Source organism: Anas platyrhynchos, chromosome 8 (genome assembly GCF_047663525.1).
Source record: "Anas platyrhynchos isolate ZD024472 breed Pekin duck chromosome 8, IASCAAS_PekinDuck_T2T, whole genome shotgun sequence".
NCBI classification, from domain to species: domain Eukaryota; kingdom Metazoa; phylum Chordata; class Aves; order Anseriformes; family Anatidae; genus Anas; species Anas platyrhynchos.
This window is the reverse complement of record NC_092594.1, coordinates 28894026-28911259: the sequence shown is the minus strand read 5'-3', so window position 1 is coordinate 28911259 and position 17234 is coordinate 28894026. Positions and strand designations below refer to the sequence as shown.

Below are 17234 nucleotides of genomic sequence, written 5' to 3'. Positions count from 1 at the left end.
TCTGGCAACCTGCAGTGATTTCTGTCCTATGAGCTCAGAGTCCTCCTGGATCCATATGGACTCTCAGTCACTTCCCTTTCCTGATTATAAATCTGGCTACTCCTACCTTCATTTATACTGGAAAAGACTGTGAACAATCAGTCCCTTCCACTTTCCTCAGGAGATTATAGATATCTGTCACATCCTTTCCCTGAATTCCTTGGTCAACTGGTTCAAAGGTTCCTAGGAACAACCAGTCCAAAAGAGCAAATGTCATTTCTTCATAAAAGATTAAAAGTGACACAGCAACATTAAAAAGATTGACATCAAATGATTATTTACACTGAACTTTAACATTTTTCCTGACACTACTTTGGGCATTTGGCGCAGTTAGGGGCTGTCCCTTTCAAACAGGGATTTCTGTTTTTACGTGCTGGCTTTGCTCCATCACTGCAGAAAGCACAGGGTGAGGATGTGGGACAAACACAGGCCTCAGGCAGCCCACCTGCCAAATAACTGAGCCTGACAACAAACCAGTGAGACATGAGGCAGACATACAAAGGTGATAAACAGAAAATGACTAATGGTTACTTCAAATCTGGGATTTTTTGACATGGCATTACTGACAGCCCCTGCCAACTGTTGCAAGCTGGGAACTGAGATTACTTTCAGAAGATCTTATTTTGGAGTAGACTACAGAAAAAAAAAAAAGCAATTTGTAGAGTAAAAGCAACATATTTTGTTAACAAAATAATGTAGCTTTTTAAATTTTTCCTTCTTTTGAAGATTTTTTTTTCTGACACGTTGATAGCAGACTCCCTCTCCAGCAGGAATGCTATTTCCCTACGTCTTCTGCAACAGCAGTAGGTTGCTGTGACCTCTAATGGCTCCATGACACAGTCCTCTCCTTGGCCTGTCTCTTCCGTGGATGGTATACGTTTCTGTGGTTGTTTTCCCATACTCTCAGAAAAAAAGAGATCAAAGGATCACATGTCAAGGGCTGCAGCCTCCCATCTACCAAGCTTTTGTTATGCCAGGTTTGCTCTACCACCCACAGATTAACACCCTGCACTTCTTGGAGGCCATCCGTTACATTATATTAAAAAGCACATGGGATACAGTTGACTAATGCACTCAAACAATTCTGTTTTTCACAGCTTGCCAGCTAATTAGTAATGCCTTCGTAGCGAACATTCAGGAATGAAACATGACTACTTTAGGACTGGATATGGCAGCGTTTGGGGTTGGGATGCTCCCCATTCCCATCATCCAGAGAGAAAACACAAACAAAACAAACAACAAGACAGGATATTCAGTGAAGTTTAGGAATAGTGAAACGGGAAACAATTTTTCAGCAACCCCCACAATCTAACACGTTGCACCTGAGAGGTTTGGAAGTTGCACAAATCACAGTGTTATCATTCAAACCTGCTGACTGAAGCTCAGGAAAAGTCCTTCACTGCCAAGTATTGGTGTGCGGCAGGAATGAAGGTGGCACGGGTGCCCTCAGTGCTGGTTTCTCTACTCCAACATCCTCACTGGAAGTCAGGTACGGGAGCCACAAGCACTAGCAGGGAAAGCTAACGGTCCAAGCGAGGGAGAGGCACTAGATCTTTTCACCTGAGCTGAACTCTGCTAGAAGCTGGACACCGCACTGCCGCTGAGGGGGGCATGTGCATTTGGCACCGGTAACCTACTTGCACCAAACACAGCAAAAGCCAAAGGAATCTGAACAGAGCAGTCCAAGGGCAGTGTTTCGGAAGAGCACATTTTATTTCCGATAACTGTCACTTTTTCTCAATCTATTTTACTATTATCTTTAAGGGCACTGATTGTGTATTGCTTTAAATGGAACCATGCTCAAAAGAAAGATCATTTTATTAGAGCAACAGCTACACAACCAACTTGTGGGTTTCTTTTTGGTAGATGGTTCACCCAGATTATGAATAAAGTGAGGCATGGATGCAGACACAGCACCAGCCCAGGCACCACTTCTCTCGTGCCTGGCAAATGAGAAGAGCAGACAGTGGTGGGTGTGCTCTGCCTCGTACACCAGTGCACTGAGGAGGGGCCGGGAGGGGCTTGAGTATACATGTTCTGAGTACTACAAAAGATAAAAATCCTTCCTGTTACAAGCAACAGGTATGCGTGCACTCACCTCTCGCTTCCAGGGCCCAGGCACGCAGCCAGCTCAGGTGTAACAGAACTCATTAGCTCAGACACATCCCCATTCAGGCAGGTCTCATTCTTTGCAAACCATTTCCCATCTGGAAAAGTTTCAGCTACTTTTGTTGGGTGCAGAACCCCAGCGAACCAGCCCTGCAGACATGTCTTGGCACTGCACGCCTAGAAACACGAACCCTGGAGAGCACGGTGCAGAGACTGCAGGGCTGCATGGCAGGCAGCATTTGCCACCTGCCCTCACTGGGGGGCTGGAGCAGACACAGATCGTCCAACAGCCATTCAGTGGCCACAGTTTTGGGAACTGCTTGGAAGCTTAGGAAAGCCAACAGCAGCAACACTTGCTGTGCACTGTTCTTCCTGTTCATACTGTAAGATTTAAGGCAGGTATCATAGAATCATAGAATCATAGAATATCCTGAGTTGGAAGGGACCCTTAAGGATCATCAAGTCATTACCAAGACTAAATCCTTTCTTCAGACCACAGGAAAACATTGAGGTTTAAATGTCAGTGCAATTGTCCTGCAGGTGTTAGCTGTCTTGGGAAAGGAAAGCATCTTAGCATGGCTTCTCTTAAGATCAAAAATCACACAAATGGGAACAAACCAGATCCTGCAAGTGATAGGGACATATACCTTAATTATTGGTATTTGTGTTATTTTTCTTAGACAGCACACATTTAAAATTAATTTTTGAATGAAAAGGGAAGTTAAAATAATACAAGCTTTCTTCATATCTAACTGCCTGGGATTCATCCCTCAAAGTCAATGTAGTGCATTCCTCCCTTCTGCCCTGGGAGGCAGGGAGTGCTGCCCAACAAGAACAGAGGACAAAATACACAAGCATCCCTTTGTCCACCTTACTTCCCACCAAACAGCTTAAGAAGCAGTGAGGGTAAAGATGGGTCTTCCACCAGCACTGAGCTGGATGGGAATCATTTTGTCTCCCTTGCAATCAAGTTGATGATGCACAAGCTGCATCTCTGCAGCTCCTTGGAGGGCACAGTCACCAAAGGCCCATTTTTCTCCCATTATTAAATAACGAGCACATCACCAGGGCAAAGGATCTATGACAGCTTTCCGCAGTTGAAGTTTCTGTTTATTATACTTCTTCTCTTGTCACGGAGAATTTAGGTTACTGGGGAGCAAGGGAGATTGTTTAAGCCATTTGTCTATCAACCACTATGCGCACACTATTACTATACAAACAGAGCAGTAAGCCTCTGCACATTTTCCTCCTATCTAGAGGAGGAGTTGACTAAATTTATCTAAGAATCCCAAGTTATCATGACACATTCTATCAGTTCTCCTTATAACATCAGAAGATTCAAAAGCATCTCAGGACTGCACGACTTCTCTGAACTCGAGTACATCTTGACTTCAGGTTGACCCTGAAATTTTCAGACATTTGGAAAAACTATAAGTAAATAGTTCGAAATTAGGCGGGCAGTGACCACACAGTGAGAACCAGCCCGTCTGAATTCTAGCATTTTTATCTGTTATTTATGTGGAAGAGTGGAGACCTTCACTGTAAATGTCAACAACACTTAACACTGTTGTTTCTAATGCATAAGCTTCTTGCTAGTATCATAAAAAAATGGAGACCTTTTCACTCCACAGGGCGTACTGCAGCCATCTCACAGGACCTACCTTCTGCCTGCCTTAAAAGCAAACACATTGAGCTGCTCACGCACTCTCAAACGGCCGAGAGAAGAGGCTATTTTTCAAATATTCCACACCAGCCATCTTTCTCTCAAATCAGGAAAGTCTACATGCCTTTACTGCCACCAAAAAGAACTTGAATAGCATGTCCCAGGGTCAGGGAGCTGTGTTCCTCTGTGGTGCTCTGCTAGCCCTGGTCGGTGCCCACCTCCACGTGTGGTCACCCAGCCTCCTCACCTCCAGCCACCACTTGTGACCTTCAGCTTTTGGGAATCCACTGACTGGGGTGGGGTTGACAGACAACCCATCTCCTCTGCATACGGTCACTGTCCCCATGATAATGGAATGCCACATGCCTGTTAGGTTTGTGGGGCGAGCAGGCTAAATGCTATTTAAGCTACGGATGAAACAAGTCTCAATATTTGCAAACAAGACATAAGCACAAACTCAATCCATACTTTATTTTTTTACACTATACCATAAAACCCAAGTTTATCCCCATATAAAGTCCTTCTCTGGCATTTTTGTCCTCTGTATGGGAGCGGAGGAGTGATGTTATAGATAGTCAAAAGCCTTCTGGACACAATCCTGGGTAACGTGCTCCAGGGGACCCCACCTGAGCAAGGGGGTTGGACTAGGTGACCTCCAGAGGTCCCTTCCCACCTCAGCCCTTCTGTAATTCCCCACCCTGATGCTCAGCACGAGGCCGTGGCCTCAGGTCCCACCATGTGCTCCGTCTTCCAGCTCCCTCCAGAAACACCACATCCAGCTGTAGCCACACACCACCATTTGTATTTTAGAGAAGCTAAGAACGCAGCGAGTAAAACAGATATCAAAGCGAGTCTGAAATTCCTCGCAGCACTGCTTGTTATTGATCAGCTAACTTTATGACGTCTGTGCAGGAGAAAGCAGCTACAAAGACTTCCAGAACTTGGAAGCATATTGCTAACATGTGAACTGGCTCCCCGAGGCAGCTCACAACTAACTGCAGGGCTCCGTCCCCACATCAGCTCGTGTGTAAACACAAGACAACGCTTTCTTAAGGTCATCACTGTGCCAGATTTCGGTTGGTTACTTGAGATACACTTTAACAACAGCACTTCAAGCCATCACTACTTCCAGTATCACAATACTTCCATTGATGATTTTTAATCTTATTGATAAACACGTATTTACTGTTGCATAGATATAAAATACAAATCAAGAGACAGGAAAAAAAAAAAAGCCTGAAGAAGCAATAACAATTATAGGAAAACCTGGCATGCATTAAATGTAAGCTCGGGAAAGCCCTTAGGGTCTTTTTTTTTTTTTTTTTTTTAAATAAGATATAAATAAAATACAAAACATTTAGACTCTTGATTTACATCGTAGTTTTAGAGCCTTCAGGGATTTTTTTTCAAGCTTTTCTTCACAACCAAGAGTTTGTTTTTTCAGAATACAAGTTTAGTTCCCAACATAATCCCAGGGCTCGGAAAGTTGGAGCATTAATTTAAAAAACAATTATGCCAGAAAATGGGCAGCATTTTGCAATAGCCATGCATTAACCATTTTGATCCAAACTCAAGTCTGGTGCTCAGGAAGCAATAAAGGCTGTAGAAACAGGCTAATTCATGGCAAATGAAAGTGAACCTTGAAGGATTCATAACACGCTGTCCAAAGACGAGGGAAAATAAATACAGTTGCTAAAAGAGGGCTGTTCTTCCTCTTGTCGCTGCATTTTTGATGACCCTTCACAGTGACCAGGCAATGTCTTCAAGGACAAAAACCTCATCAACAACTACTACAGTGATTTCTAATTCTCCTGAGCCTTGCAGAACCATTACAATATGGCACTTAGGACAGCTAGAGGACACCTGCTCTTCCCTCTAAGAGGTAAGAGAGAGGGATAACATCCATGACTCAATTGCGTTTCAACACTTCTGGGAAGAATCTTAATTTGGAGTCACTCAATTAACTGGGAACTTGGGGTTTGAGATCTCCCTCAGGCACATTTTGCTTCTCAACGGGTTAGGAGAAGAACTATTCTTTAAGTACATTCAACAGCAACACATTAATTTTAATTGAAATAAGGGACTCCACTGGAGGCTTGTACTTTCATCAAGAGAGCTCAAGAGTGAGGGATGATTTAACTTCAAAACTGATGACACAACTTCCCTTTGGAGGCAATAATGAAACGTTGATCCTCTACCTCTTCTGAAATTTGAACCTTTCCCCCTGCCTCAAACCTCTCATTTAATTTCTTGAGGTTATAAAATCAGCTAGATTCCCTGGGGGAAAAAGCAACATTTTTATAGATATATTCCCATGTGATAATGGCAACTATTACCAATTTTGGTCAAGTGTAAAATTCTAGTAGAAAATAGTTCAGCAATCTGCCTCAAACTTGCAGAGAAACAATCTTATGTTAATACCTATGCTGAACAGAATTAACATCTATACATGTTTATGCTTCTTGTTTAGTTAAGAACAAGTGAAGAACAAAAAAATGCTCACAGTAGGAAAATCATCCATACAACAACGTGCAGCTAACTAAATCAAGACAAAATTGGAAAATTAAAGTAGAAAACAGACTCCCCATTATCAAGTAGAACGAGTCAAAAGGTAGGGAAGGTGTTTGCATGTAGTACTCCAGCCTCTACAAAGAGCTGGAAGGGTAGGTTGGGAAAGACCTACTCTTCTGATGGTGCTTTTTTTGGGTCAGTTTTAAATTTTAATTGTGATGACCAAGTGAATATGTTTTCTCACAGATAAAATATTGTTCACGCCAAGAAAGTTGATGTGGAAGAAAAAAAACTATGCAAGAAAAGAACATGCATGAAAAGAAAAGAGATTTTTTTTCCTGATAACATTTTGCTATACCAACTTCTGCACGCCCGAAAACTCAACATTTTCACTGAAGATGCATGACCTCTCCCCCATGAGACTAATGAAAACACTGCTAAGCAGCACTGAACCATGGTTCTTCCCAGCAGCATTCACACAAAGAAAAACATCCAAATAAAACCAAGTATGAGAACAATTAACCATTGCACAATATATTAGTATTGGTGCTCTGGGCAACGTCTCTCTTGTATCAGATGAAAATACAAAGTCTCCTGGCCAGTACTACAACTTATTACATTCAATAAAACTGTAGCATTTCAAGTATGTTCTTAATATTCTCATGTTCTTAAAATATTCTCATACTACAGTGGGGGTGAAATGGCTTTGTAAATTGGTGGTGAGAGCAAATTCTGAGATGGTGGCATGATAGTGAGAAATAAGTAATGCCTTCAAAGACAAACTGATCCTGGGCCAACAAAACAGCCTCTCTGCTTACAGTGATCTAGCAGGAGCAAAGGTAGATGTGAGGACACACAATTACTGCTATGCAGTGACACAATGACTAAACGCATGAAGGAGATATTACATGTATCATAGTTGTTTAGGTTTTTAAGCATATGCTATGCCATATGTTTTTGCTTAAGTTCAAAATAAAAACTCCAGCAAACTCCCGTCCTTATTACACAGAGATGATGCCAGATACTAGCTACTATTTCTTAGGAAAGCCTTCTATATTCTTTAAGCCACATGTACTGAGAAATGCTATTAATAGCCAGGTATTTCTCCAGTCTTGTTTGCTGCCCTTCTTCAAATAACTCTTTCCTTTTGCTTTAGCTAGAGAGGTAAATTTGGGGAGGAGGCCCTCTGGGATTAATAATCTCACTAACACTATAAACTATTTTTCCATTGCTTATTCATTGACAAATTTAACCCTGAAAGCAGTGCACTTGCCAGAGGATCTGCAACAATATGGACAACACGTGCATGTGCATACCTCCCTAAGCCACACTGATAGAAGCACTGCTAGAAAAGAGTGCAAATACACGAGCAGAAATTTCATTTTAAACTAAAACCCAACCAATCTCCTTGTTCTTCACAGAAAAAGCTACAAGAGCAGGCCTGGTGAGTGCTGGGAAAGAAGCATTCCTAAGAGCAAATTAGACCCCAGCAAATGATGAAACGCGGGAGGCACTCCAACATCCAAGGCAGCGCTGAAACAATAGCCTGGGACACAGGAGGGTGCTCAGCGGTTTGAGATGTCCCCCACAGGACATCTTGACATCTGTAGCTTTTACAGTTCCAGCTTCTTGTTAACAATTTGATCTCCTTGACAACTCTCAAAGCTGACTAATTTCATCATGTTCCTGAAGGATAACCCTCACTTTGGCTGCATACACGCTAATAAACAAACAGGCAGCAGGGCAAGGGCCCACGCTGTCCCACAAGTGCCCTATTAAATTGCTAGCACAGTCCCTGCAGCTCTCCACCAGGACATTTGCATTATTCTAATTCATTCACAGGTTCAGAGGCTAATATAGGTGAATGACCTTTCTTGATAGGAAGCCTAAATATAACCACCCTCTTTTTCTTTGTAGGGGAGTGAGGGGGGCCATGGGGAGTTAACCTGTTTGAACAATGAGCTCAACTGCCTTCAGTTCCAGAGGACAACTATTTTATTTATTAATAGAGATGCAATCATTATTTCCAAACACTCACAGAGGCACATCCCATTTCTAGGTTCTGTCAAGTCACGTAGTAAGAGACAACAAAGCTCATCATGGCACTAACAATTTTATTTCTTATAGTAAACACAGTCAAATGTGACAGTGTCTCCTGTTCAACAATGTGGTCATTCTTCATCATTTAGAAAGTCTTGACTTGGATTCTGAAAAACAGTCTCATGGCTGCAGAAGTCACGGGGTGAAACCTAGCGCCACTGTTACACAAACAGCCAGACATTAGTAGAGGCCCTTTGTGGTGTTAAAACCTATGAGCAAATACACTCATGCTTCTTCAAAAAATATGACATTAATTTAAATTAATTTCCTTATTTGCACACTGAGAGAGCAATAGACGTGTGATGAATGTAATGACACCTTCAGTCTGCTATATCAGCTCCAACACTCCTGACAGTTCTCAGCTCTGCTTTTGTCCCAAGTAGCTGGGGATGGGGATCAGGTAATTAGGATCAATTCTCAGTCCAAGTCTTTGGTGAACAGTGGCATCAGAGTCAGCACGCACAAGAACTCCCTGCCTGTTTAAGAAACAAGTACAACTGCATCTCATAAAACCCTCTTCACCTGATTTGTTGTATAGGGCACTCATGGACTACTGTTCAAAAAGAGTTTGCACAAGACTTCCTACTTGTCACCTGATTTCAGAAACTCCTGTTAATAAAGAAGCAGGGAAACCACCTGCTTATACCCATGCTTCTTTCATTTAGCTGACTGAGGTGGTTAACTGACGGTAGCAGCAGTTTCCAATCTGACATGAAATGCAATAGTTCATTTCAGAAGTAAAACTTAGCTATGAGTTTGAAAACCTTTTCGCTAGAAGTCTGAAGAAGAGGAGGAAAGTTTAATAAAAGAAAGCTGAAATGGTGCTGTTATCTTCCAAGCTGCTCAGAATCTCTTATTTCCTAACTTCGGTACTTTCAAGCTGCCACTGAGAAGTTCCTATGAGTTTCTTGGAATATGCAGCATTACTGAAAGTGAGCTCATCCTGTAACTATATTTCACACAAAAAATTTTTGCTCTTGGACTAGGTCACAGCAACTTGAAAACATTGGGGAATATTCACCAAAGTTCTCAGCAAAATCTTCCCATTACCACGGCAGTTACAATCGGTGTCCGTAAACACCAGCCACCTTTCACAGCGTGATTCACGTCGGAAATCCCAGCTGTTAGCGTCACTGGGCTTCCTATATGCACAGAGCAAAACTCCTGCCCCATCTGTTTCAACACAGGCACGTCTCTCCACACTTTCTCAGTCACCCTGACTACGCTTTTTCCCATGCACATCCCACTCCGATAGACTTCATCTCGCACCAGCACGTGACTTATCTCCCCGCTGCCTGCCTAGGTCGGTTGTTTGGATATCGTTAAGATTGCCCTGACTGAAAGCCCTAATGAGGTGCTGATCCCATCATCCAATCACTCAGCTGAGCCCGAACGTGTCCCGCGGGACCGGCCAGAAAAGACTGATGCAAGAATTCCAAGTGATGTGGAACATGAAAGGGCGCCATTCGCATCGCTAGGACTCGCAGGCTGTCAGCACAGCCATTAGAAATCCTGCCTTACAGAGATTTATAATTCAACCCTCCCACACACAGAACTTGCTCCAGACTGAAACTTGGCACAAAATCCAGTCCCGGGAGGGCATTAAAAAAATAACCCATTCAACTGTTTCCGTCCCATGGCTTCGGCTCTCAGCCATTTAAATAATGGCAATTTCTCATTTCTCTTTTTAACTGAGGAAATCCAATATAAAACACCAGATTTACATAACATTGCGGTGGTGATACAAGCTGGCAACAAACCCAGGAAAAAGGCTGCCAGAGCCATTCCGTCATCCCCTTTTGGTGAATTTCTCCATTTGGATTCAGTTTAACGGAATGATTTTTATTAAGTCTGGCTGACATCATGTGTAATCTGCAAATCCCACCTCCACGTTGGTCAGGCAGCGTGCCCTAGCTTTGCACACCTTGTGCACCCATTAGCAGGGGACTAGCCCTCCTGTGGTCAATGCAGGCTTCCACTTGTGCTGCCAGTGTTATTTCTTACGGCCTTTACAGGAACCTTTGCTTGTTGATTTAGAGGACAGCAATTAGTTGACTATTGAGTTGCAAAAGACTGACTGGACAAGAAATGGACATATGCAAAACAAAGAAGGGAATTAATGTGAGCCAGAAGAAATTTGTCAGTCCAGTCCTTGTTTTGATCAGAGACTGTTCTGACAGACAACTACCACATCTGCTTCCAGGGCCAGGGAGAGAGACAGCCAGATTCAAGCCTTGTGTGGCTGCAGTCCTTCCTGCCCCAGGTATTTGGATCCCTAGGGTGAGGCCAGCCAACTGCAATCTTGAGTTTGTCAGGGGACAAAAATATCATGGGAACCGATGCAATGCCACCAACACTCCTTAATAAACATCAGAATTCAGGATGGCTGCAGAAAATCACTGCTATGAGCACATCTCTTCTGCTCCACCACCACTTGCCCAGAGAGGCCTTTGGTGGCACATACAGGACAGGGGGGAGTGTGTGTCACCCACAAAATACACCACCTGCTGGGTGGGCTACTGATTCCCATCTCATCCCCAGCAGCACCACTCCTGCTGTCCCACAGCATACCTGAAATGCAACTCCTTCCACCATGCTCCAGCTGGAGGACAGGATATATTGCAAATCATCGCCAAGGCATCTGAATACATTTCTCCTATTTGCTACATGAGTAGCACAATTTTAAAATAGTTATGACCAAACACTATGAGAAGATTTGTATCAGTGGTCAACCCAAGGATCCAAAACTTCTGAAAGATGAGCCTCACCTGTTCTTTAGCAAATTACAGGTTAAAAAAAAAAAAAAAAACTTTAAATCAATTTGGACTCTCTCTGATGCTGTCAGCCAAGATTCTACAAACTATGGCAGTCAATGTCAAAACACTTCTTCCAGAATGTGGTGGTAGGTCAAAACTGCCACTGCTGCACTGACTCTCCCTGTGTACTAACCCATCCTCCCTAATCCCAGCCTCTGAGGTCCACGTTCCAGCTGTGAAAATCCCAGTATCTGAGAGCTGCACATATGATATTTTTCTATAACACTGGGAAAAAAAAAAAAAAGCAGAGCCCTAGGGACCAAGTGAACTTTCAAACTGGACAAACAAGATGGCAGGGTAAGCACCTGCAGAGCCCCTCTTCTTTTTCAACAGCTGTATAATTCCCTCATACCTTGTCCTTTAATTCCAAAGGGGGGTACAAAGTCCCTGATACGAGCCCATCTTCTGAAGGAATCATCCAAGAACATTGGTGCCGGCTTCGAGAACCTGAGGAAATCAAAAAGAGAGAGAAATTAATTCCTTAGCTAGGAAGGATAAATTTTGGTAGGGAGCTTGAGAGAATCAATACCTAAGTGCTGACTTTACATTCTCACTGGCAACACTGCAACAGAAGATTTTACTTTTAACCAAAGGTGCCTGCAGTAAAATAAATACATCATAATCTGTGCCATGAGGACACCCCAAACGCTTAAATCCTGAGCCTCATGATCATTTCTATTCAACGATTTAGGACATGCTGAACTTCCCCGCTATTGTCTGGCTGTTAATTTAGTTACAATGAGTTATAAATTGCAACCAGAGTTTACGTGATTTTGCTCCAAGCTTTGTAGCCACAAGCCAATGTGTGGAATCTCCATGCCAGTGTGTGAAAGCTGCGAGGAAGGGGGGCAGAGCTGCCTTTACATTGTTCATTGCATACAGGAGTGCTACTAGGGCTGTACTGTGCAGGGGTGAATGCACTGGGCAGAGGTGTGCGGAAAACAAAGCAGGAGGTATCTGCTCTCAAGGCTGCTTCTACCTCATTCATGTGCACATATACAGCAGCTATCATAACAAAGGCAAGAAGGGAAGCAGTTCAGGAGATCATGAAGTCGCACTCAGTTTACAGAGAATGGAAATTCACTACAGATGTAGGTGTTTTCTTCTGCATTCATTAACATATAAATGATTCAAGAGATGTCCTTGCCAAACCAAACAGTTGTGATCTATCCAAAATCACTTACAAAAGAGGGAACTAGTCCTTCTTAACCATGTCAGTATGGGAATACATTATCCTAATTATACCCTCAACAGAAAAACCCAGCAGCTACCGAAACTTGTCCCTTCTAGAAACAATTAGTAAAGTGGCCAGAGAGAAGGAAACAATTAGCACTTGACAAAAAACACTACAGAAATACAAACCTCCATATTAGACCACTTCTGAATGTACCGATCACTGCTAGCAAATGTGTTAATACCATCAGAAATCTGTTCATTCAATCATACCAGAACAGTAGCAGGGATGTTCTGGATCAATATCAAGTATGCTGTGCTACAGAGATGAAGAAAGGAATGTACTCCACGTTCAGAGTCACAGAGTACATCTCCACTACAGCCACAGGATGTACACTTACCTGAAAGAGGCACAGCCTGGCTGATCTGGCAGTGGGCTCAATGTTCCCATCGATGGGTATGGTTTCACCCTGCCCCCTCAGCTTGTGTATCAGGTAACTTATTGGACCTGAGCTACCTGATTTAATATAAACTCATCTACACTACGCCACTGCTATGTATACACAATTTCAGATAGCAGCACAGTGAAGAAATGATGGAACAAACTCTGAATTATAAACTGCAATATTGTCTGTCCAATCACAGACACCCAGTAAACCTGAGGTTGCAGAAGTCTCAAGGAATGGGGAACAGAGAGACCAAGAGTATTTAACAGATCAAGAATAGAAGATGCAAACTTGCCCATGCATACCGCTTCACATCCACCCATGCAGTCTTTAATAAGATAATCAATCTATAACCATAAAAGAAGGACGCACAGATTATGTGGCTCTTCTAGAAAGAAAGGAGTGTTTTTCCAGAGCCCAAAGAAGGGCTGAGGATATGAAAGGATCTACATAATTCCATCTAGGAAAAAGTAGGGAAGAAGGGAAGATGTGTCAGATACATTACAGCTTCTGAAGATCTTAAGTAAAAAACAAACAAACAAAAAAACCAACCCACAGGACTATTAAAACCAACTACAACAAGCAAAGTGGATACAATAAAACCCTGAAAATATCGTAAGAACTTCATAACTTGACAAATTAGCTTTGTGTTTGTACTGGTGACTTTTCAAGCATCTTGGTGCACTGAAATGTAAGTATTGTGTTACACTGCTGGGTCTCTCCCAGGAGTCATCTCCACCTCCTTCCAATATCAACAGGAGGAACCTTTGCAAGTTTTTTATACAATTCAAGAGCTTTTAGAACGCAAATGGCTACAGCACAGATGCTCGCAGCTCCTCCTTTACAGCTACCACTTGAAATGATGGCAGCAGGCAAGTCCCATGGAATGGCTCCCCATTTTTACCTTCTGTTTTCCCCAAGCAGCAGCCACAGCAAAGGACGATGGCACTGCCTGAGGGTCACCAACAGCTTTGGGCTGGTTTGTTAGGTCACCAAGCTGCTCTGGTTACTGCTGGGATATGCAATCTTCAGGAAAAAACCCGGTGCTTTGGAAAGTGCACGTAGGAGCAGGTTTTATTCTCCTCTCAAGAATCAAGAGAATTCCCTATAATGATTCTTCAGAGTGGCACAGTGTAATAAAAGATATATAAAAAACAAACAAACAAATTAGCCACTTCAGTTCACCTATTCAAAAGTACTTCACAAGAAAAAACGTGCGTGCTGTAACGTCAGACCTGACTCAGAAGTTAGCATTATTTTCAGATGGAATTAACTGGCCTATTTGCAAGTCATACACCAGGGAAAGGCAATTTACGGTAGTATGAGGTGCAGTAGTGTTTCTCATGAACACAGATCCCCCCTTATAAGGTGCCTGGTAAATCCAGGAGGAAGAACAGATCCTCCTAGGACTACCCAGGGCAGTCCTCAAAAGCCGGTGAAGCACCATCAGGCCTGATCTGATGCCTCTCTGGTGTCCCTTCTGTACATGACAATCAGTAGACTGAATTGGTGCCTAAAGAGAAGGGTCAAGTAACCAATGGCCTTGTTATTGCATTATCTACAAGTAAAAAAGAAAATTTTCTAGAAAAAAAATGCAACAGCCTCAGGACACCAACTGTTACTCAGTAATATTTAACGCTCTTGTCCAAAGAGCCAGGGAAACGGACTTAATTCACACGTTTGCTTCCTTTAAGAAGGGAAAGGAACAGTTCTCAGGAAAATATTATATCCATATGGGGCAAAAAAGAGCAAATTAAATGATATTTAGTTCCCATAAGTCTTAAAGGTAATTCCGTTCTGGAAATATTAAGAGATCATGAGTGCTATAAAGCTCGTGATCTATGAAAAGCACGTTGCCACCTCAATAAATCAGAGCAGACCAGAACCGATGTCCAGCAGTGACAGGGAAATGCTGTCTGCCAAACCTCTCCAGGAGCATGGCTGCTCTGTCTCGTCTCTGGAGCGCGTCTGGCATATTCTAGGACCCCTCAGGAAATATCAGGATATGCCTCGAACAGTCCCTGGGAATGCTCTCTGCAAAGCACCTAAAATACATTCCAAGGAATGCGTGGGAGTTTGTCAAACAGAAAAAGTAAACGTCTCTGAACGATGTTAAGTTTTCTATCTGCTGAGCAGCTATGAGGGGATGCTGCATTTTACCCAAGTCAACTGCACTGCTATCTAAAAGGCAGGTTAGCTTCACCAGCCACAGCTTCAGAACTGATGTAGGCTTGTGCCCCAAAGGCAAACAGCACCTAAGAGTTTCCATTTTTTAAACTCAAATTTTAAGCCCTTGCTCTCTCCACCACCCCAAATCCCAGAAAAGACATAGTGCAATCTCTCAGCACGGCAACCATGAAAAGATGAGGAATTTGGGTGCTTGTGGCACACAGCTCTGAGCTGCATGATTTGGGAGGCAAATGCCAAGCACCCTCAATCTCTAATCTGAATGACATACACCAGTAAAACAGCAAAGGACATCTGGATAGATATGATAATTACAGGGTACAACTCAAATCCCTCCCAGCTCTGAACTTTGCATTCCTTCTGGAAAGACATTGGAAGAATCTCAGTTTGTCACAGTACAGTGCAAAAGGAAGCGTACTGCCAGGAAACTATTCTTAAACAGGAACCTATATACACAAGAAAGCATGATATATGTTTGTACCTAGGGGATTCCGGCTTACATGAAAAAAAAAAAAAGGTTTCCAATTGTTTTCTCCCTGACAAGTAAGAAGAGCTGTGTCCCCAAAACACTTCTGGCTTGAGGGATGAACTAGGCTTTCTGATCTATCCCGCAAATTGTACACAGGTGATAATCCAGTGCCCACCATGTTCCTCTTCGATGTGTGCAGAAGCATTCAGCATCAGCAGGGCTCACTTCCCAAGGTATCAGGTAGATCCCAGGCTAGCACCTTCTCTACCAATATAGCTATTGAACAATTTCAGACATTTAATCTTGGCTTTAATCTGTTCCCTATCCTTAGAGCTATTTTATCTGTTTCCTACACTTAGAGCTGTTTTCAGAGCAATTAAATACATACATGTGTAGAAGGGAATAAGCTAGAGAGAAAGTAAAATAAACACAACCATTGATAGTCTCTGGCTATAACATGGAGGAAGGAAGACATGGCTGAGACCCTGAAAAATCAGAAAGGATGGTGCCATGTTTCTAGAAATCATGACAGTAGGAAAAGGCAGGTGGGCAGCCACTAAGCTCCACTGTGGGTTATTTTTCAACCGTTTCCTTCCATACAATAGGAGGTGCTCAGATGTTTCTTTATTTTTTTCCCCTTCTCCTCCTTTAAACATCCTTGCCTCTTGTTTCTTCTTTAGTTAGGGAGAATCAGCATAGGAAAACTGCGAGATGAAGGAAAAAACCAACTGCACTACAACCTCATATTATATATAACCTGCGCATTACATTTGCAAAAGGACACAGACAGCCTTCGACATGAGGTGTGTGTTTTGGTTTGGTTTTAAAGACACAAAAAAAATTAACTTATTTGTTCCAGCAGGATTTCTACACTCTTTTGTTTGCTTATGCTTAAGAGCATCTATGGTTAGACAGATGGTACAAAACCTACTAACTTTATTAATAAAATGGCTGAAATACAAACCAAAGCACTCTAGCACTGAATAATTAGCTCTGAGAGATTTATAAAAGTACAAAGATAAAATCTAAACTAACCTTTTCCTTTTTCCCTACTGAGACCTAGGTGTATGTTCTCTCCCTTTTCTCCCTTCTCTGGGGAGCAGCTTGGTTTGATAGTCTAGGGAATGAGGAGGCTTGTGATGTCCTGATTTCACATTTCTTATTGACATTAATCCTCTGTCAGAAATCCAAGCAGCTCAAAGATTCCTCAAGCAGCTGAAAAATTTAAGAAACCGCATTAATAAGGATTAACCCCATCCTACAACCAACACGCTTCTTTTCCTAAACCAGCAAATAAACGAGCCAAAAATGGATGAGTGCAAGAAGAAAGTCTTCAACAGTAGAGATCAGGCTAAAACTTAAGTTGATCTTGAACTGTAGAAACAATTTAAAATAAATTAGAAAATAAGGAAAAGACAACTGAGTCCTGAAGAATGGCCGCAGTGTCACCTACCACTGTCACTTGAGATCCCCACCCATCTTCTCCCATGCCACTAATGACTAAGATCCTGAGTGTACCTACTGTTGTCTCTTTCAGACTGAGAAGTCCTAAGCTGCAATCCTCCCTTGGGATGCCACTGAATTACCCCGTGGTGTAACACTGTGTGGCTTTGCTCTGCCCTAGCAACTCTGCCAAGTGGGTTTGTCCATCACTGGGCTGGTGTAATCACTCACCTGTTTGCATCTCTGCAAGAGAGATCGTGAAGCATAAGCCTTGGTCT

At 42.6% G+C, this 17234-nt stretch overlaps 1 protein-coding gene across 9 annotated transcripts in view; it reads right to left on the bottom strand.

The window, feature by feature from the left end:
* ST3GAL3 (ST3 beta-galactoside alpha-2,3-sialyltransferase 3) overlaps positions 1–17234 on the bottom strand; it is a 176149-nt gene that overhangs the window by 57840 nt on the left and 101075 nt on the right. For all 9 annotated transcript variants that reach the window (XM_038183312.2, XM_027462413.3, XM_072041965.1 and 6 more), the window contains one exon: positions 11591–11685. In XM_038183312.2, coding sequence (XP_038039240.1) covers positions 11591–11685 — 95 coding nt within the window. The remainder of the gene's footprint in view (positions 1–11590; positions 11686–17234) is intronic.